The 24,500-nt window shown below is 33.9% G+C and overlaps 2 protein-coding genes and 1 long non-coding RNA gene across 6 annotated transcripts; 1 reads left to right on the plus strand and 2 right to left on the minus strand.

Annotated features, from left to right (window-relative positions):
• The first annotated feature begins 3,196 nt into the window (after positions 1-3,196).
• On the plus strand, positions 3,197-19,598 carry LOC7496602 (MATH domain and coiled-coil domain-containing protein At3g58400). 4 transcript variants are annotated; one of them, XM_052448777.1, is made up of 6 exons: positions 3,197-3,319; positions 3,410-3,551; positions 17,716-17,885; positions 17,966-18,245; positions 18,346-18,512; positions 19,045-19,598. In XM_052448777.1, the coding sequence occupies exons 2-6, from the start codon at positions 3,454-3,456 to the stop codon at positions 19,200-19,202; spliced, it is 873 nt and encodes a 290-aa protein (XP_052304737.1). In that variant the 5' UTR covers positions 3,197-3,319; positions 3,410-3,453; the 3' UTR covers positions 19,203-19,598. The 4 variants fall into 4 exon arrangements, with proteins under 4 accessions (XP_052304737.1, XP_052304735.1, XP_052304736.1 ...); XM_052448775.1 differs by lacking the exons at positions 17,716-17,885; positions 17,966-18,245; positions 18,346-18,512; positions 19,045-19,598 and adding exons at positions 4,079-4,248; positions 4,329-4,608; positions 4,707-4,873; positions 5,344-5,702 and having other exon boundaries at positions 3,218-3,314; positions 3,409-3,551; XM_002323707.4 differs by lacking the exons at positions 3,197-3,319; positions 3,410-3,551 and adding exons at positions 16,676-16,862; positions 16,957-17,098.
• Positions 19,599-20,456: 858 nt separating this feature from the next.
• Positions 20,457-21,174, minus strand: LOC112324707 (uncharacterized). Its single transcript, XR_002978704.2, has 2 exons — positions 20,716-21,174; positions 20,457-20,637 (listed from the first exon to the last, which is right to left on the minus strand). It is a non-coding gene; the product is annotated as an uncharacterized LOC112324707 (long non-coding RNA).
• Positions 21,175-22,512: 1,338 nt separating this feature from the next.
• LOC7461256 (E3 ubiquitin-protein ligase RING1) lies at positions 22,513-24,260 on the minus strand. The gene is made up of 2 exons (XM_024588349.2): positions 22,673-24,260; positions 22,513-22,589 (listed from the first exon to the last, which is right to left on the minus strand). The coding sequence occupies exon 1, from the start codon at positions 24,081-24,083 to the stop codon at positions 22,923-22,925; it is 1,161 nt and encodes a 386-aa protein (XP_024444117.2). The 5' UTR covers positions 24,084-24,260; the 3' UTR covers positions 22,513-22,589; positions 22,673-22,922.
• Positions 24,261-24,500: the final 240 nt, after the last annotated feature.

The raw sequence follows: 24,500 nt of genomic DNA on the forward strand, positions 1-24,500 counted from the left end.
AAGGAATAATTGTTTTTTAAAATATTTTTTATTTAAAAATATATTAAAATAATATTTTATTTATTTATTAAAATTTATTTTTATTTATAAGGACATGAAAACCTTTTATTATTATGATTATTATTATTATTATTATTAATAAGAGGCTTGAATCATTGTAGAGGAGGGAAATTTCTCTGTTCTTTCATCAAGTGTGGACAAGACTAGATGATTTTTTAAGAGATGGTGGAGTCCCACAGTTGTGGACTGAAGTACCGTTTATGATTACCATATCTTCTGTTTTTTTTTAATGTTAAATTATGTTTTTTTAAAAAATTATTTTTTAAAAAAGTTTTAAATTAATATATTTTAATATTTTTTATTATTTTGATAGGTTGATGTCAAAAAATAGAAAAAATAAATCTGATATATTTTTAAAAAATAATACTTTAAAAAACAACATCTACCATACATACAAGAAGATCTTTTAGATGATTTTTTAAAATGTGTTTTTTTAAAAAAATATTAAATTAATTTGTTTAGTATTTTTCAATAATTTTGATGTACTAATATTAAAAATAAAATATTTTAATAAATTTTTAAATAAAAAATATTTTACACCATAATAATAAACATGTTAAAATCACTGTAAAGACATAAAAAAAATCTTTTATTTATTTATTTATTATTATAATTATTAAGATGCTCGATTCATTGAACCCAAACGTGAAGAGAAGTGGAAATTTCTTTGTTCTTTCATGTTAACGTATACTTGTAGAGTTGGTAATATGTCCTTGTCAAATACATGTCAAAGTAACTATGATTTTAACTTCTAAAATAATTATTTTTTATGTTCTTTTCAAAATAATAATAATAATAATAAGATGAAAATGGACTAAAAACAAATTAAAGCTATGTTTTGAGAAATTTGTTTTATCTTAAATTGGTTCAAGTCTTATACTTTAAAATATATATTTTCTTATATAATATATTTTAAAGGATCTAGCTTGCCATATCTATAATTACCACATTTTTTAAAATTTAGGATTATTATTCATTGAGTAACTTATACATAAAATTCTCAATATCTACCCATTCAAGTTTGCAAAAAAAAAAAAAAACTTGTATTTTATTGTACAGCTTAATTATTTTTATTTTTAGAAAAAAAAAGTTTATTAACATTGTGAAAGAATTTTTTATTTCAGTTTTAAAAATTTTTTTGATTAATTTCAAGGTGTTTTGGGATTGAGAAATTGGTTTACGGAGGTTTTAAATTTATTTGGAGACTTTAATGTGAGAGTTTAAAAACTAGTTCTAAAATATTATTAGACTCAACCAGATCCATGATAAAGAGCAAGAATTTGACGGGTTAACCTAAATTGCTTGGGTCGATACAAGATGTTATTGTCTCAATATTAAAAAAACAATTGCATCTTGAGTTTTTAAGTTAACCTGGTTTTGATTGGATTGTTCGAGTCGCCTTTAGACCTATAAAATCTACCGAATCACATAGAGTTAACCTCTACAAGATTTAATTTAAAATTAAAAAAAAACAAGAAGCCAAGTTGAGATGTTTCTAGGTTAACATACCAGACTAAGTTCAATAACACCGTAAAATTTTTTGTTTCCCATAATAATATGCAAGCGTTGGATTGATCTTATATTTTTTAATAAACTCATATTAAAATTATTATATTGTTATTTTTTAAAAATTAATGTTAAAAAAGTTGTTAAAGCAAGTTGATAATAGGAGACAAAGATCTTGAGTTCACAATTAAAATGCTACATGTCAATAAATGTTAAAAAGAATTTTGATAAAAAATCACTGCTGATATCTTGAGTTTATAATAATAAAAAATTTCTTGCTGATGATAACAACCTTTAATTTTATTTTATTTTTATGTTCAAAACTTCTTAATTTGACTCACATGGAAACGCACCCCAATCAATAATCTAGTATTTAATTATAATTCAAAAACCAAAATTTATTTTTCTATTGTTATGACAGTATTTTAAATAAAAATTATGTTTGAGGAAAAAATATGAAAACCTTTTATTTTAAATAATGAATATAATATGAGTTATAATTAATAAAATAAACTATAAATTAAATCTTAGTTAAACCAAAATACCCCTAAAAAATTTAAATATTTATAAGGTTGCATGCATAGTTAAAATGTGTGGTCTCTAAATAATAAAAAAATATTAAATTTTCACCCCTCATAAAAAAAAATTATATTAGTTTTGGCTTCCCTGAAGAATTATCATAGCTCAATTTACAGAATTTGTGCTGAACGGACTAGCAATGCATGAGAATTAGTTAGCTTTATTTCATACTCCCATGAGTTAGGTTCGTAATGATTCAATTGCATCTCAATCTCCTCTCCGATCATTTTCAAACCCATGTCCAATTTATTAAAAATAAATAAAAAGGAAAAATAATAATTGAAATGATATGTTACATATCATAAGAAGGTTTGGAAAACATGTATGTTTTGGTTATGTTGTGGTGAATAATGTTTTTTTTTAAATGTTTTTATTTAAAAATATATTAAAATAATTTATTTTAGATTTTTTTAAAATCAATATATCAACAACAATAATAATAAAATTATTAATTTTAATATTTTTAAAATCAAATATATTTTTAAAATATATTAAAATAAAATTCCGACCGCAAAAGCAAAATCAACCTATTTAGGCCTCCTCACCTATAAAGGGTTTTGTAATAGGGTAAAACTATTTGGTTTGGATCTGTTTAAGAGTATGATAAAAGTTAAATTTTAAATTGATTTTTATTAGAAAATGTATTAAAATAATATTTTTTTTTAAAAAAACTTATTTATGAAATCAGCATATTAAAACAATCTAAAAATATATAAAAATTAATTTTAAATACAAAAATATTTAAATTGAGCAAACAACATTTCAACGGTATTATCAAAATCTCTTCGAGAGTGTTTGGAAGTGTGGTAATGATTACTTTTAAAAGTGTTTTTTACTCGGAAATGTATTAAAATAATATATATTTTTTATTTTTTTTTAAATTTATTTTAACATCAACATTAAAACAATAAAAAATAATTAAAAAAAATTAATTTTTCGAAAACATTTTTAAAAAGTAAAAACAAATGTGCTATTGGTCCAGCCAAAGAAATTGGATTCGAGACGTGGTACAGTAGCTTTTTGTTGGTGACAGCTCCATATCCTATTGCTCCATTCACAAAAAGTACCTCGAATTGCTTTGTAAACGGGACACTCAATCTCTGTCTTTCTATGCTGGGGACGTGAAATGATGAAAAAGGAACCTAGGAGCCATGGAGAAGGTCGCTCTTGGGAGGTTATGATAACCATCTTGAACAAGTTTGTTGTTTCTTGATTTTTTTCGTTAAGTGCACGATTTCTTATGCCATATTCATGGCTTATACAGATACTGTAAGGGAAGAGAGACATGTAGCACCAGCCCACTACTCCATGAAAATTGATTCCTTCTCGTTGCTTTCCGATATGGTTGCTAATTCTTACTTGGAGCAATATGAATCTCGTGAATTTGATGCCAGCGGCTACAAGTGGTGAGTTACAACGTGTTACTTTTTGTTTTTTTTTTTAGTTTAACGTGGGTGTCCGGGCCAGCTTGCGCGCACCTCGACTAATCTCACGGGCCCTGAAGTTAAAGATCATGTAAGCCTCCAGTGACTATCATATGAGCAACCACATGACTCGAACCTGAGATCACAGAAAGAACAAATCTCTTCGTCCAATTTTTTTTTTTATAAGGTGGAGTGGTACTGTAAAAGACTGCGTCTATGTATCAAAATGTGAGACTTAGTCCCCCAAGGGGTAAACCCCAACTGTTGACACATGGGATTTCCTCATAGAGGTCTCGGTTTAAAACCTAGTAAGGAAAAAGGGAGGGGGGGGGTTTAGGATGGAGGAGAGCTATTCCATGATTGGTGTTTCCGTGGATCATTAAACAGAAAACAAAATAATGTGAGCGTGCTAACTAGTTCAGCTGGTAATGCTAGGGAACTTGCTTTCCTGTGTCGGATGGAAAGGGTTGTGCCTTCTCAGTCACTTATGCTTTGTTTATTGTTCGCAGGAAATTGGTTCTGTACCCTAATGGAGACAAGAGCAGGAATGGAGATGGCTACATATCTCTGTATTTGGTAATTGCAGACACCACTGGTTTTCCTCCTGGTTGGGAAATCAATGCCATCTTCAAGTTGTTCGTGTATGATCAACTTCAGGACAAATACTTGACAATTGGAGGTATGCCCTTTTTATGTATGCTGAGAATTTTCTCTAGTAGAATGTCCATTTGATTCAGGTTACTCTTCTATTGATGTTAGATGGGAGATTGAGGCGATTCTGTGCCATAATGAATAAATGGGGTTTTCCCCAGATGCTTCCATTAAGTACTTTTAACAATGCATCAAATGGTTACTTGATTGGTGATTCCTGTGTATTTGGAGCGGAAGTTTTTGTTGTCAAAAGTGAAGGTAAAGGGGAACATTTTTCCATGATTAAGGATCCTTCAGACGGTACTTTTACTTGGGAGGTTCAATACTTCTCTGGATTGACAGGAGAATTTTATTACTCTCAAGTTTATTTGGCTGGAGGACATGAATGGTATATGCTATAAATTTTAAACCTTGGACTTTTTTTTTCTTGTGTCAATTCAGGAACCTGAATATCTAGATTCATGTTTTCCTTCCTTCTGATTTCAGGAAGTTAAAGCTCTTTCCGAATGGACATATAAAGCAAAGGGGCAAATACTTGTCTTTATTTGTGGAACTGGATGATTGCACCAACTATCATACTGGATGGAAACTGTTTGTGGAATTCACACTGCGCATTAAGGATCAAGTCCAGAGCCAACACCGTGAGAAAACCTGTGAGTTCACTTCATATTCCTTTTTTCCTATTATCCCTACCCCGCAGTCAGTCTTTACTAGAACAATTGGTTAGAGAGGCTGAAATTATAGTACCTTGAACAATTGGTTGTGGAGTCTGAAATTCTTGTTCCTTCATGTTCTGGGTGAGAGATAGTTATTCCCATCTGGTTCATTATATCAGGCCAAAAAAAGGAAAAATCTAGCTTTTCTATACAACTAGGCATCAACAGTGCAACTGCAGGGGATTTTACATGTATGATGCAAGGAACATTTTGTTACCACTTCCAATGAAATCATTGCCATCTCGCTCTTGGAAGGTTTCGAATCCTTTTCTTCTCAAGCACACAATTAAGTAAAAATGAAAATTGCTGAATAGTTCTTGTATAATTAAGTTTGCTTATTTATTTTACTTTTTATAGGGACCTATATGTTCCTATTTCAGTCACTAATCTTCCATTTTTCTGGGCAGTTCATCACTGGTTCAATGGATCCGAGAATGATTTGGGTTGGGTGAGCTTCATATCATTGACTGATATCAAGAATCCATTAAAGAACTTTATTGTCAATGATACATTGATTGTTGAAGGGGTACTTCATCGTTTATCAGTTCTCAAGGATCTTGCTTAAGGAGATAATGGGGCTTATTATGCAGATATTGTATCATTCAAGAAGATAGGTGGCCCTTGTTTCACCTTGACTCACCAGTTTGAGTTTTTTTTGTTTTTTTGTAACCTAAAAGGCAATGTTCCTCTTTAAGACCCTTAAATATGGTCGATATGGGAAACATATGGGGTTGTAGATAAATTGCATGTGTTTTTTTTCGTGTAAGATTTGTCAAATTTTATTGATGTTAGATGCATTAAATGCACCCGCAAAGTAGCTTCCCTGAGTTTTCATTTCAGAGAAAATTGAAGAAGAAGATGAACAGTACCAGAGTTCTGTTTTTTGTCAAAGTTTATTTTAGTTCTCCCTCTTTAAATTTGATTTAATTGCACCCTAGTTTTTGTCAATTAAGCTTCTATGGTTTGGCATCTTTTGCAAATTGATCCTTGACTACGAATCTTGTCAATTTAACCCCTAATTGACCACAAAACTTCATTTTTTTGCAATTTTGCCCCTGATTTCAATCAATTAACTTGGAAAAAAATTAAATTTGGTCTCTTAAAATTCCAATTTTCTCAATTAAACCCAAATTATGTTCCTAAACTAAATTTTTCACCAATTAAGCCCTAAATAAAATTAATTTGACCCATTTAAAGTTTAATTAAGTCCTTGCACTTAATTAAATCCTTCAATCGAACCCAAATTAATTATTAAACATAATTAAAATTCAATTTGGCCCATGATTAAATTAAATTGACCTATTAAAAAAATTCATCCGATATTTATTTAATTTGACCTTGAATTTGCATTTTTTTTCTTCATTTTTTAGCATAATGGGGTACAATTAGACCTTGAATTTCCTCCAAAATTACAGCTTGGTTTTTATGTATTTTTTAGAATCCTCCCCTGTCTACTTTCTTCGCATCGCCAGCCTTTATTTTATTTTTTATTTTTATTTTGAGAAAAAAGTGAATTTTGGGGAATAACCCAGAATTGGATTATGACAGTTGCCCCTCTCTTTACAATGCTTACGATAGAAAGTCTCGTAAGAGACTTAAAATAGTAAGCTTTGTAAATAAGAAAAGGAAAGAGAGATAACGGACTCACCATATCAAGAAATGATGAATCCTTCCAAAAGTATTTGAAGTGAAGGTTAGGAAGCGCACTCAGAGGAAAAAAACAAAAAAGTTTTTCAAAGATTTTGAAAAGGTCGCATTGTCACGGGTAACCTACCCAGGAAAAAATGAAAAAGAGTTTTCAAGGTAGTCTCATTGTAATGGGTGACCCGTCCAAGTGAAAAACGCGAAGATTTTTCAAAGAGGGAAAAAATACGAAGATTTTTTTAAAGTGGTCTTGTTGTAATGGGCGACCTGCCCATGTGGAAAGTCAGAAGAATTTTCAAAGTGATGAAAAATACACAGATTTTTTTGAAGTGGTCTTATTATAACGGGCGACCTGCCCAGATGAAAAACTCAAAGATTTTTCAAAGAGGTAAAAAATACAAAGGTTTTTCAAGAATGGTCTCATTGTAATGAGTGACCTGCTCAAGTGAAAAATACGAATGATTTTTCAAAATGGTGATAAATGCGAAAATTTCTCATGATGGTTTCATTATAATGGGCAATCGGCCTAGATGGAAGATTTTGGAGGTGGTGAGAAATGCAAGGATTTCTCAAAATGGTTTCATTGTAATAGGCCACTAGCCTAGATGAAGGATTTTGGAGGTGGTGAGAAATACAAGGATTTCTCAAAATGGTTTCAATGTAATGGGCAACCGACCCAAACGGAAGATGATAAGGTGGTGAGAAATGCAAAGATTTCTCAAAATGGTTTCATTGTAATGGGCAACCGGCCTAGATAGAAGATGAAAAGAGTTTCCAGAGAGGTCTGCTTGTGATGGGTGACTACCCAGACCAAATGTTGTGAAGGGACGACATGATAAGGCTCAAAGGCGTACTATTCAAGAGATGAGAGTTCAAAGGAGCATTCGAAAAAAGATAGGACTCGAAAGGGAACGAGGGCTGAAAGGCGCACTCGAAAAGAGATAGGGTTAGAAAACGCACTACACGAAAGATGAGGGCTCAAAGGCGCACTAAAAAAGAAGGTAGGGTTAAAAAACACACTACCCGAGGGGTGAGGGCTCGAAAACGCACTCGAAAGGAGGCATGGTTAGAAAACACACTATCCAAAGGGTGAGGGCTCGAAGGTGCACTCGAAAGGAAGCAGGGTTAGAAAACGCATTATCCAAGGGGTGAGGGCTCAAAGTCGCACTCGAGAAGAGGGAAGGTTATAAAATGCACTACCTAAGGTGGTTGAGGGCTCTAAGGCACACTTGAAAGGAGGCAGGGTTAGAAAACGCATTACCTAAGAGGTGAGGGCTTAAAGGCGCACTCGAAAAGAGGTAGGGCTGTAAAGCGCACTATTTGAGGGGTGAGGGCTTGAAAACGCACTCGAAAGAATGTAGGGTTGGAAAACGCACTACTTGAGAGATGAGGGCTCAAAGACGCATTCTAAGATAAAGAGGTAGGGCTGTAAAGTGCACTAGCTAAGATGGTGAAGGGCTCTAAAGCACACTTAAAGAGAAAAAGGTTAGGGATGTAAAGCACAAAACCTAAGATGATAGAGAGCTTAAAGGCTCTCTTGAAGGGAAAGAGGTAGGGTTGGTAAATGCATTACCCGAGAGATGAGGGCTTAGAGGCACACTCAAAAGAAAAGAGGTAGGGCTGTAAAGCGCACTATCTGACATGGTTGAGGGCTCGAAGGCGCGCTCGAAAAAAGGCAGGGTTAGAAAACACACTACATGAAAGATGAGGGCTCAAAGACGTATTTGAAAAAGGTAGAGTCTAAGGCGCACCAGCTGGGATGGTTGAGGGCTCAAAGGCGCACTTAAAAGGAAGATAAAGCTAGAAAGCGTATTATGTGGATGATAAGGGCTCAACAACCCGCTCAAAAGAAAGATAGGGTTAGAAAGCACACTATCTAGATGATGAGGGCTTTACAACCCACTCAAAAAGAGGTGATAATGAGACACTGATTTGTCAAGGATGAAAGTAATGCATCATGATCAATATACATGTATACTTACCTGAGAAATACAGGTTCCCTTTTTCTTCATAGAGTTTTTCCTTTCTCAAAAGTTTGAGTCTCTAATAGTAAGCTTTGATAACTTTTCCACTCTTGCTTATTCGAGTCACATTTCATGATTTTGACCTCTAGAAAGGGTATGATATTATCATACTTCTTTGCCCACAAACCTCTATCTGAAGGCTTGCCAGCTCTGCACTATATCTCCTATTTTCTTAGAAAGGGAATAATGAAGTCAACCCTATTATGTGTCTGATGGATTGCCCCCCAGCTTGATTATGTCCAAAGTGTTCAATTTGGGTTTTCCTTGGGGATGAGGCTATGTGGAAAAAGATTTGGTTATTTACAAGGAGTTGTTTTCATGAAGAACTTTTGGAATTTCAAAGTTGTTTTGAACAAAAATCATGTTGATGTTTGTTTAAAACAAACTTGTTTTGAGAAATTCAAGCGATTCTCATGGATATGTTTGCATAAGTGTTGAAAATTTTTTGCTTTGCTTTTGGTAAAAAAGGTGAAGTGATCATTTGTTGGTCAAAGCGGTTCAAGCTTCAATTTGAGGGTTTCAAAGAATTGGTTTTCAAAGCATTCATTTTGCTTGCATGAATAATGACTTGTTTCACATGGAAAAGCAATGCATACCGATCTAGAGTGCCTGCCTTTAATCATAAAGGGCTTGATTGGGCACGTCATGTAAGCTTAGGCTCTTGGTTATGAAGAAAAAGGATATTTATAGGCTCAAAAGGTGTTTAAGGGACTTTAAGACTAAGGATCACTAGTGCTTCTTTCCCATCCTCTTCTTTCGGTTCATGGATTTTTTAGACCTTAGAATGGATTTGCAAAATGGTCCATGAATTTCTGGACCTAGGAATTGATTTGCAAAATGGTGCCATAATGGGTTTGGGCTTTCTTCTTTTGGTTTTGAGCATCATTATATTAGTGATTTTTGTGGCACGCTCAAATTGTTTTGACTTTTTTTGAACTCTTTCATGCCCCCCCAGCTTTGTTTGGGCACTTTTGAGCATTGAGAATTTTCTTTCATGCCCCCCAGTGTTGTTTGAGCATTTTTAGTCATTAAGGATTTTTTTGCTCTTGCCCCCCAGTGTAGGGTGTGATCCTAGCCAAGATTATTTCTCAAAAGAAAACCGCATGGGATTTTTAACATTGTGAAAGGATTATCAAAGATGACCTTTCTTCATTTCAAATGCATGTATTCAGAATCACCAAGCTTTGCTTTCCCTAATGCGAAGATGCAAAATGGTTTATCATTATTCATGCAGCCAAAACTTAGCTTTGAAGTTATCTCATGGTGTTTGGGTTGTTCTTCAGGTTTTAGGTGTTAAGATATCATTTGAATTTCTAGAACATGTTTGTTAGAACAAACACCAATTTGATTTCTGTTTTGTATTAAAACTTTGATGTCCCAAAAATCCTTATGAAAACACGAGGTCATACTTGTTTTTTTTGGGAAAAAGAGAAATAACCAAAGAATTCTTGGTGCGGTGGTTTTGTGAGTAAAATGTGTGCTCAGTATGTTATTTGCATGAAGGCACATCATGAAGACAAGAAAACACATGATCTTATTAACTAGAAATGCTTATTTGACAGAGAAAGTCTTGTGGCATTATGAGCCAAATTGCCAACAAGACTAAAACAGGTTGAAATATGACAAAATCAAAATAACTTTACAGGCATAATCAAATAGAGGCAATTATTTTGGACTTAATAGGGGCAAGCTCCATCCTCCCATTCTGTGGAAGAACTTCATCCTCTATACATTGCCTTCTTCACACCCTGCGCTTTCCATCGGTGCTTTGAGGTTTCCCAGGTTTTCCACCTCTAGTGCGTTCACCGATTCACTACCTGAAGCATGATTGGGTAGAGGGTTCGTACTCACTTTTGGAGTTTCTTCAAATGTTATCCACCCAGCTTTAATCAAATGCATGAGCCTCTTTTTAAAGGCACTGCAGGTATGGATGTTGTGTCTCACAACACTAGCATGGTAATCATAAGCGAGATTTGGCCTATACCAATTAGGGTAAGGTGGTTGCAGAGGTGTCAGGGGTTTTAGAGCTATATGCCCGATGCTTAACAGTTTCTGGTACATCTCGTTTAAGGGCAGCGATAATAGAGGTAGTTGTTCCTGGACTCTTTGGTGTTTGGTTTGAGGCTCAGGTTTTCTGGCAGGAAAAGAAGAGTTGGGATTGATATTGGCGATTTGGGGTGAAGAGTGATAATTTTGGAATTGGTTTTTTCTACTTCTGTAACTACCCTCAACATGGTCAACCTCTTTTCTTTTACCTTCGAAGCCTATTTTCTCCACAGATGCAGAGATTCTACCACTCTTTACTCCTTGCTCTATGCGCTCACCTACTACAACAGCATCAGTAAATTGCTAGGTTGAACTGCCCATCACATGCTCGTAGTATGGTGCCTTGAGCGTGTTGGAAAATAGAATGATCATCTCTTTATCCAAAAGTGATGGATGCACTTGAGCAGCTAGATCTCTCCATCTTTGGGCATACTCTCTTATGCTTTCTCTGTCCCTTTTCTCTAAATTGGACAAGCTAGCTCTATCGGGAGTACTGTCCATGTTGTACTTGTATTGCTTCACAAAAGCATCCACCAAGTCTTTTCATTTGCGGATCTTTGTGTTATTCAATCTCATATACCAGTTCAATGCTGCCCCACTTAAGTTATCCTGGAAAAAATGCATCAGTAGTTTTTCATCATGTACTACTTCTGCCATTTTGTTGCAGTAGGATTTGAGATGAGTTATGGGGCATTGTGTTCCAGTGTATTTGATGAATTCAGGAACAAGAAACTTTTTTGGGACAACCACATTTGGGACCAGACACATTTCTGCTGCTCGTACTAAATCATATAAGTCTACCCCTTTAATGGCTCTAATTCGGGCTTCCAGCGCTGCCATCTTATCTTGATCAATGTCATTGGATGACTTGGTATTGTGGGACTCATTAGCAAATGCATCTATGACAATAGGGGCTGGTGTCCGTGTTGTTGATTGCATAAAGGATGGATTGTGTGGAGGTTCTTGACCATGTTCACTCATTATTTCTTAAGGTTGAACCATTGTTGCTGTCTGAATGAAAATGGCAAGCTGGTTGGAAGGATCTTCACCAGAGGCATTTCTAAATGTTTGCTCGAGTAAGCTAGTAAGGCAAGCCACGCTTGCTTTTAGAGACTCTTACTCTTCTTGGAAATGGGCAACCTGGTGCATGTATGTATGTTATGTACAATGGATGGATGTATGTGTGTGGATGCAAATGTATGTATATGCACATTGGGTAAGGAGTACATGTTCTAAAGGAAGGTTCTAGGTCATTACATGATAGGTAGGCTTTCTACTTGGTCTTGAAAGGTCGATGAACTGCCCAGTAACTACCTTGCATGAATGTAGTATAGGGGTTTACAAGGAATGGTTGGGGTACAGTGTGACCACCATTACCGAGTAAACACTCAACTCATAGTTGGATGTTTCATGAATCTGAACCCCGACTGAAAGTCATTAGGCAAACCGCTACTCTCCACCTAACCTAGAATTGAGTTTTATTTGCAAAATTAAAATGCATACTAAAGCAGTAAAAATATGAGCTAAAATTAAAGACCAACAAAAGACAAACAATCAAACCAGCAAAGCTTAGTCCGACCAGACAAGGCTATCCCCAGTGGAGTCGCCATCCTGTCGCGGGGTTGCGCCGTGACGGCAAAGGCTTTTGTCGTGCCTCCTGTGTGAGGTGCGTGTGTGTGTTGGAAAGAGTTTTTGGATTTAATCATAAAATTATGACTAATGTTCAGGAGTCGCTACCTAGTATTATGGCCACTAGGAATCTATGGTCTGGGAGAGTCTAGGTAAGAGACTGGTTGTACAAGGAGAATACACGTCACCCTCAGTGCACCCTACCTAAGGTAAGCTGCATTGTTGTTTGATTTTTTTTTTTAAGTCGGGTTTCTATTTGTTGGTCTTTTCTATGGTTTAAGGTAGATCCCTCTTCATGAGAAAGCCTCTACCTTATTGGATTAAATCCTAATCGTTCTAAAGTCTGAATTTTAGCATCACATTTATTTACACCTTGTATCTTTAATACTTGGGAGTGTACTTTATCGTGTAATTTTACACCTCACAAATATTAAAGTCTACATCTGGACCCTAAAAAGAAGATTGAAAAAAGGTTTTTGATATTTTGGTCAAACCCTAATGGATAATCATAAATTAGTTATGATATCCATTTTTTTTCAAAACATGAGAAAGATGCAATTTTTTAATGAAAATACGCTTGAGAAATTTTTAGGATTTAACAGTATGCATAAAAACAAAATATTTTCTTTTTTAAAAAAGAAATTAATTTAAAAGTTTTGAAATTTTTTGAATCTTTTTGAATTTTTTTAGAAAAGTTTCGGAGAAAACCAGGTATTGTAGCACCGGGTCTGTATCTTATAGTGTAAATATACAAACCTGATATCATGCAAAATCGGTGGTAAAATATGCGAGAAAATCACAAAAGTTTTTGAAAGGGTTCTTGAATTTATTTTCATTTTTTTGGGGGGTCGGGCCAGACCCGGATTCTAAATTTGGGCTGGGCCAGAAACGGCCCGACCCAATGTTCACTGCATGAATAGTAGGCATGAATTATAATTCACATCCACTATTCATGTGTGAACAATAGGACGTGGATTATAATTCACGCCTACTGTTCACGTTGTGAACAACATGGAGAAAACGAAGAAGAAGAAAGGGAAGAGGAGAAAGCTACCTGGCGCGATGGTGGTCTGACCATGGAGGACGACGTGCGGTGGTGAGGCTTGTGGTTGGCACTGCTTGCAGGTGGCAGAGCAGGAAGGAAGAAGGAGAAGAAAATCTACAGGAGAGAGAGAAAGAGAGAGAGAGAGAGAGAGAGAGGGACCGGCGGTGTCTGCTTTGCCGCTGGTGAAGAGTTCAGGCTACCGCTAGTAGTGGAGACGGTGATGAAACGACGGTGGTAGGGATGGTGGTGGCCGAAGGCCACGGTGGAGAGAGAGGGAGAGGAAAGAAAAATTACAGAAACCGGGAAAAATGGCTGGTTTTTGGCTGACTTTGGATCCGATTTTCTCCTCTTTAGGACCCTTAAATCCACCTCTATTTATAGGCGGTGGAAGAGGGCAATCTTGTCTACACTGGGGAAAAATTTCAGCCCTTGATTCAGATGGGAAGGATCTCAACCGTTGGTTCAAAGTAGGCATCATGAGTTGTCAAATCTGTAGGAAAAGGCTGAATGAGTTGACCTCTTTAGGCTGGCATCGATGGGTTGTCATTCAGCTTGAACGAACCATATGGAGTTGTAGATAAATTGCAGGAGATCATTTTCATGCAAGATTTGTCAATTTTTATTGACGTTAGATGCACTAAATGCACCTGCAAAGTAGCCACCCTGAGTTGTCATTTCAGAGAAAATTGAAGAAGAAGATGAACAATACCAGAGTTCTGTTTTTGGCCAAAGTTCATTTTAGTCCTCCCTCTTTAAATTTGATTTAATTGCACCCTGGTATTTTTCAATTAAGCCTCTATGGTTTGGCGTCTTTTGCAGATTGGTCATTGGCTGCGATTTTTGTCAATTTAACCCCTAATTGACCCCAAAACTTTAATTGTCTTGCAATTTTTCCCATGATTTCAATCAATTAACTTGGAAAAAAATTAAATTTGGTATCTTAAAATTTTAATCTTCTCAATTAAACCCAAATTAGGTTCTCAAACTTAATTTTTCACCAATTAAGCCTCAAATAAAATTAATTTGACCTATTTAAAGTATAATTAAGTCCTTGCACTTAATTAAATCCTTCAATTGGACCCAAATTAATTCTTAAACATAATTAAAATTCAATTTGGCCCATGATTAAATCAAATTAGCCTATTAAAAATTTAATTATGTCCTTGGACTTAATTTTTATGCAAATTCATCCAATATCATTTTAATTTGACCTTGAATTTGCATTTTTTTTTCATTTTTTAGCATAATGGGGTATAGTTAAGCCTTGAATTTCCTCTAAAATTACAGCTTGTTTTTTATGTATTTTTTAGAATCCTTCCTTGTCTGCTTTCTTCATATCGCCAGCCTTTATTTTTATTTTATTTTTATTTTTATTTTGAGAGAAAAGTGAATTTTGGGGAATAACCCAAAATTGGGTTATGAAAACCCGAGTTATAAAATGATTTAATTTAATTATATGATTAAAAAAAATGACAAAAAATATATTTATGGCAATCTAGGTTAGCTTTTTATGCCTTTGACATAGGTTATGAGGCTGTACATGGAAAAAAAAATATAAAGGCCAATTCTTAAGAATTTAATATTAAAGAATAAAATAAAAAAAAAAACAAATTAAAATTGGTTCTAAAGAAAAAAAATTAAAAGAATAATAACTAAATTTGACATAAAACAAAATGATTTAAAAGCTCTTAGTCAATTTGAATTAAGCAAGGTAAACTTGTAACACAGATTGTGAGGGTAGACTATTCTTATAGAAAGCAAATTAAAAAAAAAAAAGAAGTTGAATATTTAATAAATCTTGTATTGAAGAATGAAATTTTAAATATTTTTTTTGTGAAAAATAAAGATTAGAAAGAAGACCAATGACAATTCGGATTAATATTAATATTTTGTATTCACGATCCAGGTAATGAGATAAAGATTGTTGATCGAAAAACTTATAAAGTTCAACTCTCAAACAATTCAATGTTAAAGGAAAAAATTAGAAAAAAAAATCAATCTGAAATATGGATCTAAAAAGAAAAAAACAATTAAAATAATGAGAATTAAATTTGATACAAGAATAAAATGAGATAAAATAATATAGAAGCCTGAGCCAATTTGATTTTGCATGACAAATTTACAATCCGAGTTGTGAGACTAAGTTATCCTTGTAGAAAACAAATAAAAAAAAATTAAGTTTAATTTTTAATAAACTCAATATTGAAAGAAATGAAATTGAAAAAGAAAATTGATGTAAAAATAGAAGAAGAAGAAAAAAAGAGCAATATCAATTCAAGTTAACATTTTATACATGTGACTCGGGATATAAAAACAAGATCACCACACTAAAAAATATTACAAAGCTCAATTTTCAACCAAGCCAATATTAAATAACTAAATTAAAAAACTAAAACCAATTTGAAAAAAGAGATCCATAACAAAGAAAAAATATTTAGAAGAATAAAATAAAAATGTGATATATAAAAATAAAATGAATTAAAATAACAAGAAAAAAAATTGAATTTAACAAGAAAAAAATTAAAAAAAAATCAATTAATAACAGAATTTCTAAATTTACAATTCCGATCAATTTACAAAATTTGTTCTGAACGGACTACCAATGCATGAGTATTAGTTAACTTTATTTCATACTCCCATGAGTTAGGTTGATAATGATTCAATTGCATCTCATATCTTATTTGCCTTTTGCATTTTTTAAAAGTATTTTTGAAAAAAATTGAAATTTTTTTTATTTTTTTCTTTTCTTCAAATTAATATTTGTTTAGTGTTTTTAGATCATTTTAATACACTGATATAAAAAAATAAAAAAAATATTTGATACATTTCTGAGTAAAAACATTTTAAAAAATAACTGTAACCACATTTCCAAATAGACTTTCAATATTTTTTCCAATCATTTTCAAAAACCCACGTCCAATTTATAAATTGAAAGGATATGTTACATATGTGTGTTTTTGTAGTTCATTATGCTTTTTTAAAATATTTTTTTATTTAAAATATATTAAAATAATTATTTTTAGATTTATTTTTGTTATCAATTAATCAAAAACATTTAAAAATATTATTAATTTAATATTTTTAAAACCAAGGCAAAAGCAAAAGCAAACCACTGAGGCCTCCTCCTCACCTACAAAGGGTTTTGTAATAGGGCAAAATTATATAGTTTGTACCTGTTTTAGACTGAGTTTGATTTTAATGATATTTTTACCGAGAAATATATTAAAATAATATTGGCAAAGAAATTGGATTTGAGACGTGGTACAGTAGCTTTTTGTTGGTGACAGCTCCATATCGGCATATCCTATGGCTCCATTCACAAAAAGTACCTCGAATTTTGCTTTAAACATGGAAAGCACTGAGCAGTGAGGCATCCAGACCCCCCCTCCTTTTTTCTTTTCTTTTTTTTTCAATAAATGAGAATTCGAGGTATTTGTAAACGGGACACTCAACCTCTGTCTGTCTATGTTGGGACGTGAAATGATGAAAAAGGAACTTACAGAAGAAGAAAAAGGAGCCATGGAGGAGGTCGCTATTGGTAGGTTATGATAACCATCTTGAACAAGTTTGTTGTTTCTTGATTTTTTTCGTTAAGTGCACGATTTCTTATGCCATATTCATGGCTTATACAGATACTGTAAGGGAAGAGAGACATGTAGCACCAGCCCACTACTCCATGACAATTGATTCCTTCTCGTTGCTTTCCGATATGGTTGCTAATTCTTACTTGGAACAATATGAATCTCGTGAATTTGAAGCCAGCGGCTACAAGTGGTGAGTTTCAACGTCTTACCTTTTGTTTTTCTTTTTATAAGGCGGAGTGGTACTGTAATTTTCAAGAAAAAGACTGCATCTATGTATCAAAGTGTGAGACTTAGTCCCCCAAGGGGTAAACCCCAACTGCTGACACTTTGGATTTCCTCTTAGAGGTCTCGGGTTAAACCTAGTAAGGAAAAAGGGAGGGGGGATTTAGGATGGAGGAGAGCTATTCCATGATTTTGTGTTTCCGTGGATCATTAAACAGAAAACAAAATAGTGTGAGCGTGCTAACTAGTTTAGCTTGTAATGTCACGTGATGCTGTACAAAGTGATTTGCAATTGAATGTCATTCATACACCTAAGATGGAAGCTGGGATTTAGGGATTTAGGGAAGGAGAGGGTATCTCCAGTGATGTAGTTTATTAAGACTTTTAGGTCTCCTAATGTATTGTCAGGGCGTGCCTCATCATAAAACCATGGTAATTTTGTGATGCCAGGATTCTCATAGAATTGCAGCCATCCTTGATAAGGATAGCCTTCCCCGAGATTCATCTACATGTAGTCAATGTGTTAGTCGCGACCAATGCTAGTTGTGCCTTTTCAGTCACTTATGCTTTGTTTATTGTTCGCAGGAAATTGGTTCTGTACCCTAATGGAGACAAGAGCAGGAATGGAGATGGCTACATATCTCTGTATTTGGTAATGGCAGACACCACTGGTTTCCCTGCTGGTTGGGAAATCAATGCCATCTTCAAGTTGTTTGTGTATGATCAACTTCAGGACAAATACTTGACATTTGGAGGTATGCCCTTTTTATGTATGCTGAGAATTTTCTCTAGTAGAATGTCCATTTGATTCAAGTTACTCTTCTATTGATGTTAGATGGGAGATTGAGGCGATTCTGTGCCATAAAGAATAAATGGGGTTTTCCCCAGATGCTTCCATTAAGTATTTTTAACAATGCATCAAATGGTTACTTGATTGGTGATTCCTGTGTGTTTGGAGCGGAGGTTTTTGTTATCAAAAGTGAGGGTAAAGGGGAACGTTTTTCCATGATTAAGGATCCTTCAGATGGTACTTTTACTTGGGAGGTTCAATACTTCTCTGGATTGACAGGAGAATTTTATTACTCTAAAGTTTATTTGGCTGGAGGACATGAATGGTATATATGCTATAAATTTTAAACCTTGGACTTTTTTTTTCTTGTGTCAATTCAGGAACCTGAATATCTAGATTCATGTTTTGCTTCCTTCTGATTTCAGGAAGTTAAAGCTCTTTCCGAAGGGACATATAAAGCAAAGGGGCAAATACTTGTCTTTATTTTTGGAACTGGATGATTGCACCAAATCTCATACTGGATGGAAACTGTTTGTGGAATTCACACTGCGCATTAAGGATCAAGTCCAGAGCCATCACCATGAGAAAACCAGTGAGCTCACTTCATATTCCTTTTTCCTATTATCCCTACCCCCCAGTCAGTCTTTACTAGAACAATTGGTTATAGAGGCTGAAATTATAATACCTTGAAAAATTGGTTGTGGAGTCTGAAATTCTTGTTCCTTCATGTTGTGGGTGAGAGATAGTTATTCCCATCTGGTTCATTATATCAGGCCAAAAAAAGAAAATTCTAGCTTTTCTATACAACTAGGCATCAACAGTGCAATTTTACTTGTAATGATGTATTGGCTTCGGATAAAAAAGAGTCGTGTTTCTATGGATTGAGACATGCAAATTGAGAGATAGATGCAAGGATACGGGAACATTTTGTTACCAGTTCGAATAAAATCATTGCCATCTCGCTCTTGGAAGGTTTCAAATCCTTTTCTTCTCAAGCACACAATTAAGTAAAAATGAAAATTGCTGGATACTTCTTGTATAATCAAGTTTGCTTATTTATTTTACTTTTTATAGGGACCAACATGTTCCTATTTCAGTCACTAATCTTCCATTTTTCTGGGCAGTTCATAAGTGGTTCAGTGCATCTGAGAATAATTGGGGTCTGGTGAGCTTCATATCATTGTCTGATATCAAGAATCCATCAAACAACTTTATTGTCAATGATACTTTGATTGTTGAAGGGGTGCTTAATCGTTTATCAGTTCTCAAGGATTTTGCTTAAGGAGATAATGGGGCTTATAATGCAGATATTGTATCATTCAAGAAGATTAGGCATGAACATTTGTTTTTTTGTGCGAGGAAAAGCCCATGACATGGCCATCTAGCTAGTACAAATATTGTAAGGGAAGAGAGATACGTAGGCCCAGCCCACTACCCCATGAAAATTGATTCCTTCTCGTTGCTTTCCGAAAACACTTGCATGTCTTGCAAAGCCCAAATTCCTATTTTGATTCTTCATGGGCTGGGCTTGCTGGGCACCTGGCCTGTTTTCCCCTTTATTTCTTTTTAATTTAAAGTTAGTTTCTTTAAATTTAATTAATTAAATATATATTAGCTATGTTTGTATGCTAAATTATTATATTAATTCAGAATATATTCGAGGTATTATTTTATTAAACACCATTTAGTTTTTATTTTGCTTTCTAATAAGATTATAACTATTTTTTTTTATATATATAATATTAGTCATTGTTCTTGATGATATAATTCGAGATATTATTTTTATATTGCTATAGTTGCCTAACTTATAAATATTCGTTAAATAACATATTTAAGTTTCATAAAATGACACTTTAAGCATGGATCTGATTAATCCTTCGCTAAAACATTGTGATATGTTCCTGCATAAATCTCGAAGAGGCCAAAAACCAGGATATTGGATGTGCATGCTAATGTCCCTATCATGTAAAGAGGTAGCCTCCAGACTTAGAGAGAACTCTCCCCTGAAGCTCAGTAACTCACGACGGCCGGAGTTCATAGTCACCTCTCAGGTGCGCTTGAGTCGCAGATGATCAAGGAATAAAGCCACTCGACCGATCAACATGATGTTGGGCACTTTCTTTCTTATTTTTTGCATAATAATATTTATTGAATTATTTTCTTAATTATTAAGATTTTTTAGGTTCCCAAAAGTTTGAGAAGAGTTCAAATCCAATCTACTAAAATAAAAATAATTTATTATTTAATTATTTGATCGAGTTGGAATTTTAATTCAGAATTTTAAATGCTTTATTTTCTATTGGTTAAAATTTCAAGATTATATTTATTTATCTTATTATATTTGGATTTTTTTTATTTAAATTAAGACTTTCACAATTTTACTGGTTATAAATCTTAATGCTAGACAAATTTTATTAATTAGTCTAATTTTAAATATGGATCATTTTTTTATAAAGAATTTTAAATAAAATATCTTTATTAGTTAGGCTAGTTTAGAATTAATATAAATAAAGATATTTAATTTATTTTTATGAGATGATTCAAATTATTGTTTATATTTTATAAAATATTAAAGTTTATTCTTTAAATTTCTATACAACTTAAATCCATAAACCTTAAAACTCGAGAACCATAGTTTCTATCTTTGCTATATGCTACATCACAACACCAAGCTCATCCATCCTTGTAGACCCAGCATCAAACACATAGCAGGCCAGCTGCTGAGGAGCCAATAATTAGCACATGAAACACAGAAACCAACCAACAACAACACAAAAAACTCAAAGAAGCCATACCTGGAAGTAGACAATTTACACCCAGAATGAGAAACAAATGAAGAACTGTTCCAATCCACAGAAATTACAGCCCGGATGAGCAATGAACTGACGGAGAATTAAGAAGAAAAGGGCATACGACAGCAAGGTAGTCTAAACTGAGAAAAGAGGCAGAAAGAATCAGGTATTTTATCCTATTTTAGAGCTTAGTTTTTTTTTTTTTTTACTAACAGGACTAAACCAGCTAGTTCACCAGGGTCGTCGTTTCCATAAAAAAAATAGCTGGTTTTTTCGGTTCTTTTCAGTTCATTTTCATGTCTGGTATTTTATCAAAATCAGATTGGTTAGGTGGTTGGTTCATCAATTGAACTGACCAATCCAACTCGATTCTATAACTATGATTGCAACAGTTTTCTAATATATTGAATGTGGGGATTATTTTAGGAAGACCGGTGTCTTGCACATAACATGTAGGGATGGTAGTAGATATCCTCGTAATTCGTATCATGTTTTTATTATATTTATACAATGTATTCACTAGTTTCATTCCCCGCGCCGCGCAGCAGGCTTGAACTTGTTTGACAGTGTGATTGCAATTACTTTTCAAATAATTTTTCGTATCAAAATGTATCTTAATGATGTTTTTTTATTTTTTAAAAATCATTTTTGACATCAGCATGTCAAAATAATTTGAAAACACTAAAAACATATTAATTTAAAGTTAATAAAAAAATAAAAAAATTTTAAATTTTTTTAAAAATGCTTTTTAAACGCAGAAACAAACGATCGAGGTTTTCGATCATTGTGTAATGTAAATAAAAGCAACATCAATTCTTAGCTAGATCAATTTATAGCTTCTAAGATAGTTGTTTTGACATCGTGGTGCTGACCCGGGTTAGGTTAGTGAAAAACTCATTTTTTTTATTAAAATAATATTGTATTGGACTTATTTTTAAAATAAAAAGGTTAAAAATTGAATTAATCTAGGTTAATCTCGTAAACAAATCTTAAATCGATTTGACAATTGGGCGGATCTCTTAACTATGGTAAAGTATACTGCATGAAGTAATGGCTCATCTTTTTATATGTTTTATAAAGTTATTGGTTTTGATTGGTGACCTACTTGCAGCTATACTAATGAATGAGTGCAAATTAGGCTAAAGATAAAGCACAATCCTCATCTACCTCAAGGTCCCCTGTAAGAAAACATATGCTTTCATTGTCATAAATAGTTGTTAATCTCATGATCCATAAATCATACAAGTCCAAGATTGCACAAAAAAAAAGTAAGTTTCAGGAAGTAGAAACAAAAGGGGCTTCCTATAGAAGTTCAGTGATCTCTTCTAGTAGCATGTGCAGACCTTGCTAGTCTTCTAATGGCTTTCAAGATTAAGAAAGCATAGCTAGTTCAATCAGCAGCACAAAGATTGAGAGATTTTCTTCTATAGAATCCCAGTCAAGGCTAAATTTATGGGATTTTGGAATTCTCACTGAAATAGAAATCTAAAAGCTTAATTTTCCATCTGCAGTGGTAACTTCCATACAAACATGGGATGAAACTTGCTGTTGCAATGATCTGTTTAGAAAACTTTGACTGTGGCAAACAAGAATAACAGCATAGTTTCTTCATAGAAACAAAGATGTTACTCACAATTGGATGTTCCTTTCCAGAGAACTCAACCATGACAAGCACAATATGGACCCATTTTCTATCAGTGAACTATTCATTGTGCTGCCGTGAATCAATAGTCTTATATAATTCAGGAAGAAGTAATGTTTAGGATGAAAAATCACAAATGTCTCAAGAAAAGAAAAATGTAACAGAAGAAGGCAGCATGACAATGGCTGACATGTGTTGTTCTGCTTAAATAAAGATGGGTTTGCAGCAGCAATTTCTACACAAAATACAAGGAATAAAGTTTAGTTACAATTGCATTTTACTTGCAATCACTTTATTGAAATAAAAAAGTTTACTTACAATTGCACGCTTCTTTTCAGAAAACTGAAACAGTGAAAAACACAATATGATCCCATTTTGGATCACTTTCCTTTTCCATTGTGATGTCCAAGACTTCAGCTCTTTATGTCTTTTTACTACAGTATGTTTCGCATATATATTATAACCTATGATCCAATCTTCAGCTTGTTGAGAGATTGAGAGATTTCAAAACATGTAAATTTTCAATTTCCTCACCTGACAGAGAAAACCAAGAAAGAGACCAAAACCATCAAGAAGGAAGGCCTGAGTTTCGGTTCCGGCAAGCCCTTGACAAGAAAAATTTCCCACTACAGGAAAGTGACCTCTTCAATGAACTTGGCCCTATTCGGAAAGATCTCCCAAAAGAAGTAGCAGCCATGGATTTCATCAAGTTTTGATTTCCAACACCTCTGTTTTGAACAATTTCCCTAGTGGATTCATTTCCTATTCCTGCCCTCCCGGCACCTGAATTCCTATCAGATTCCACTACAGGAAGAACATTAGCGAGAGCCTGAATTATCTTGAAAGCTGATAGAGAGTCTAAAGAAACCGATCTTCGCAGTTGCTGTATCCCATCCTCCTCTCCATTCAAATTCTCATTCTGGAATCGACTTTCCTCCTCTGTTACAATCCTTAGTTCACCATCTCTACCTTCCGTTTCTCTATCGGATTCTTGATCATCTTCCAAAACTTCAATCTGGGTTTCTTCTCCACTACTTGTATTACCAAGATTAGCCTGTGATGATGTTGCTTCATCTGTATTGGTGACTATAGGAGCACGACACAAAGGGCAATTAGTATGCGATCTAAGCCAGGTATCAATACATGGGATATGAAAAGCATGGCTGCACTTCGGCAACAACCTAAGAGTCTCATCATCTTGAAACTCATTCAAGCAAACAGAACATTCAGTTCCTTCAACAAGACCATCACCACTTTTATACTTGCAAACTGTGATAGAACTAATAACAGATGGTTGTAACCCTACTGTCCTGATGTACCATATCGGATGGTCAACTACAGGACCTTGATCTTGATCCACAAGCTGATCACGGGTCTCAATCCTTTGTTCTTCTTCATCATCTTCTTGCTGTGAAGATGATCTCCTTCTTCTTTTTCTAATGAACTTAACATAGATAACACAACAAGCAAGGACAAAAGCTATAGCCGATAGCACAATCATTGCTAACGCAATCTTGCCAAGCTTGTGGTGTGGTGAGCAGGTGGGTGCATCCAAGCAATCAAAGCAATAGTCACAATCGTCCATAGTTGTTCCCTTACAGGATCTTAAACATTCTCCAATTTTCTGGCAATTATCAGTGCATTCGCCCGGATCATCTGCTGCCTCACAGATCTGTTTACAACCATCACTAGAGTCGAACAACAACAACTTTCTGTACTGCGGACCCATTAAAGATCAGGAGGAGATAGAATTTTGAGTTTGATGAAGACAGAGGAACATGAAGGGAAGATACATAGTCAAAAGACGGAAGGGGTTTGGCTTGGAAGAGAGAGGATGAAAGCTACGAGGGACAAGTTAAATGTTCCTTGCAGCTGCCTTGATTTGACAAAGTAGCGAAGTGGAGAATAGAGTTTTCGCGTTTTCCTTTCTCTTGACTATTTTTAAATAAAAAATACATGTTAATGATATTATTTTATTGTTTAAAAATTATTTTTAATATTAGTATATTAAAATAATTTAAATTCTATTAAATATATTAAATTTTAACAAAATAAAATAAATATTCTGAAATATAGTTTACACCGGTTCTCAAATAGTATCTTTGTTTAGCTTTATACGTGTAGTATAATTTGTAAAAGTATGATT

The sequence above is a fragment of the Populus trichocarpa genome, chromosome 17, assembly GCF_000002775.5.
Source record: "Populus trichocarpa isolate Nisqually-1 chromosome 17, P.trichocarpa_v4.1, whole genome shotgun sequence".
Lineage (NCBI taxonomy): Eukaryota > Viridiplantae > Streptophyta > Magnoliopsida > Malpighiales > Salicaceae > Populus > Populus trichocarpa.

What these genes read in the sequence shown, in the direction of transcription:
- LOC7461256 (XM_024588349.2), bottom strand. Translation starts at nt 24,083, where the DNA reads ATGGGTCCGCAGTACAGAAAGTTGTTGTTGTTCGACTCTAGTGATGGT.
- LOC7496602 (XM_002323707.4), top strand. Translation starts at nt 16,790, where the DNA reads ATGTTGGGACGTGAAATGATGAAAAAGGAACTTACAGAAGAAGAAAAA. An exon ending in CATGGAGGAGGTCGCTATTG is followed by an intron (nt 16,863 to 16,956) that starts GTAGGTTATGAT and finishes TGGCTTATACAG; the next exon opens with ATACTGTAAGGGAAGAGAGA. An exon ending in CAAATACTTGACATTTGGAG is followed by an intron (nt 17,886 to 17,965) that starts GTATGCCCTTTT and finishes TATTGATGTTAG; the next exon opens with ATGGGAGATTGAGGCGATTC.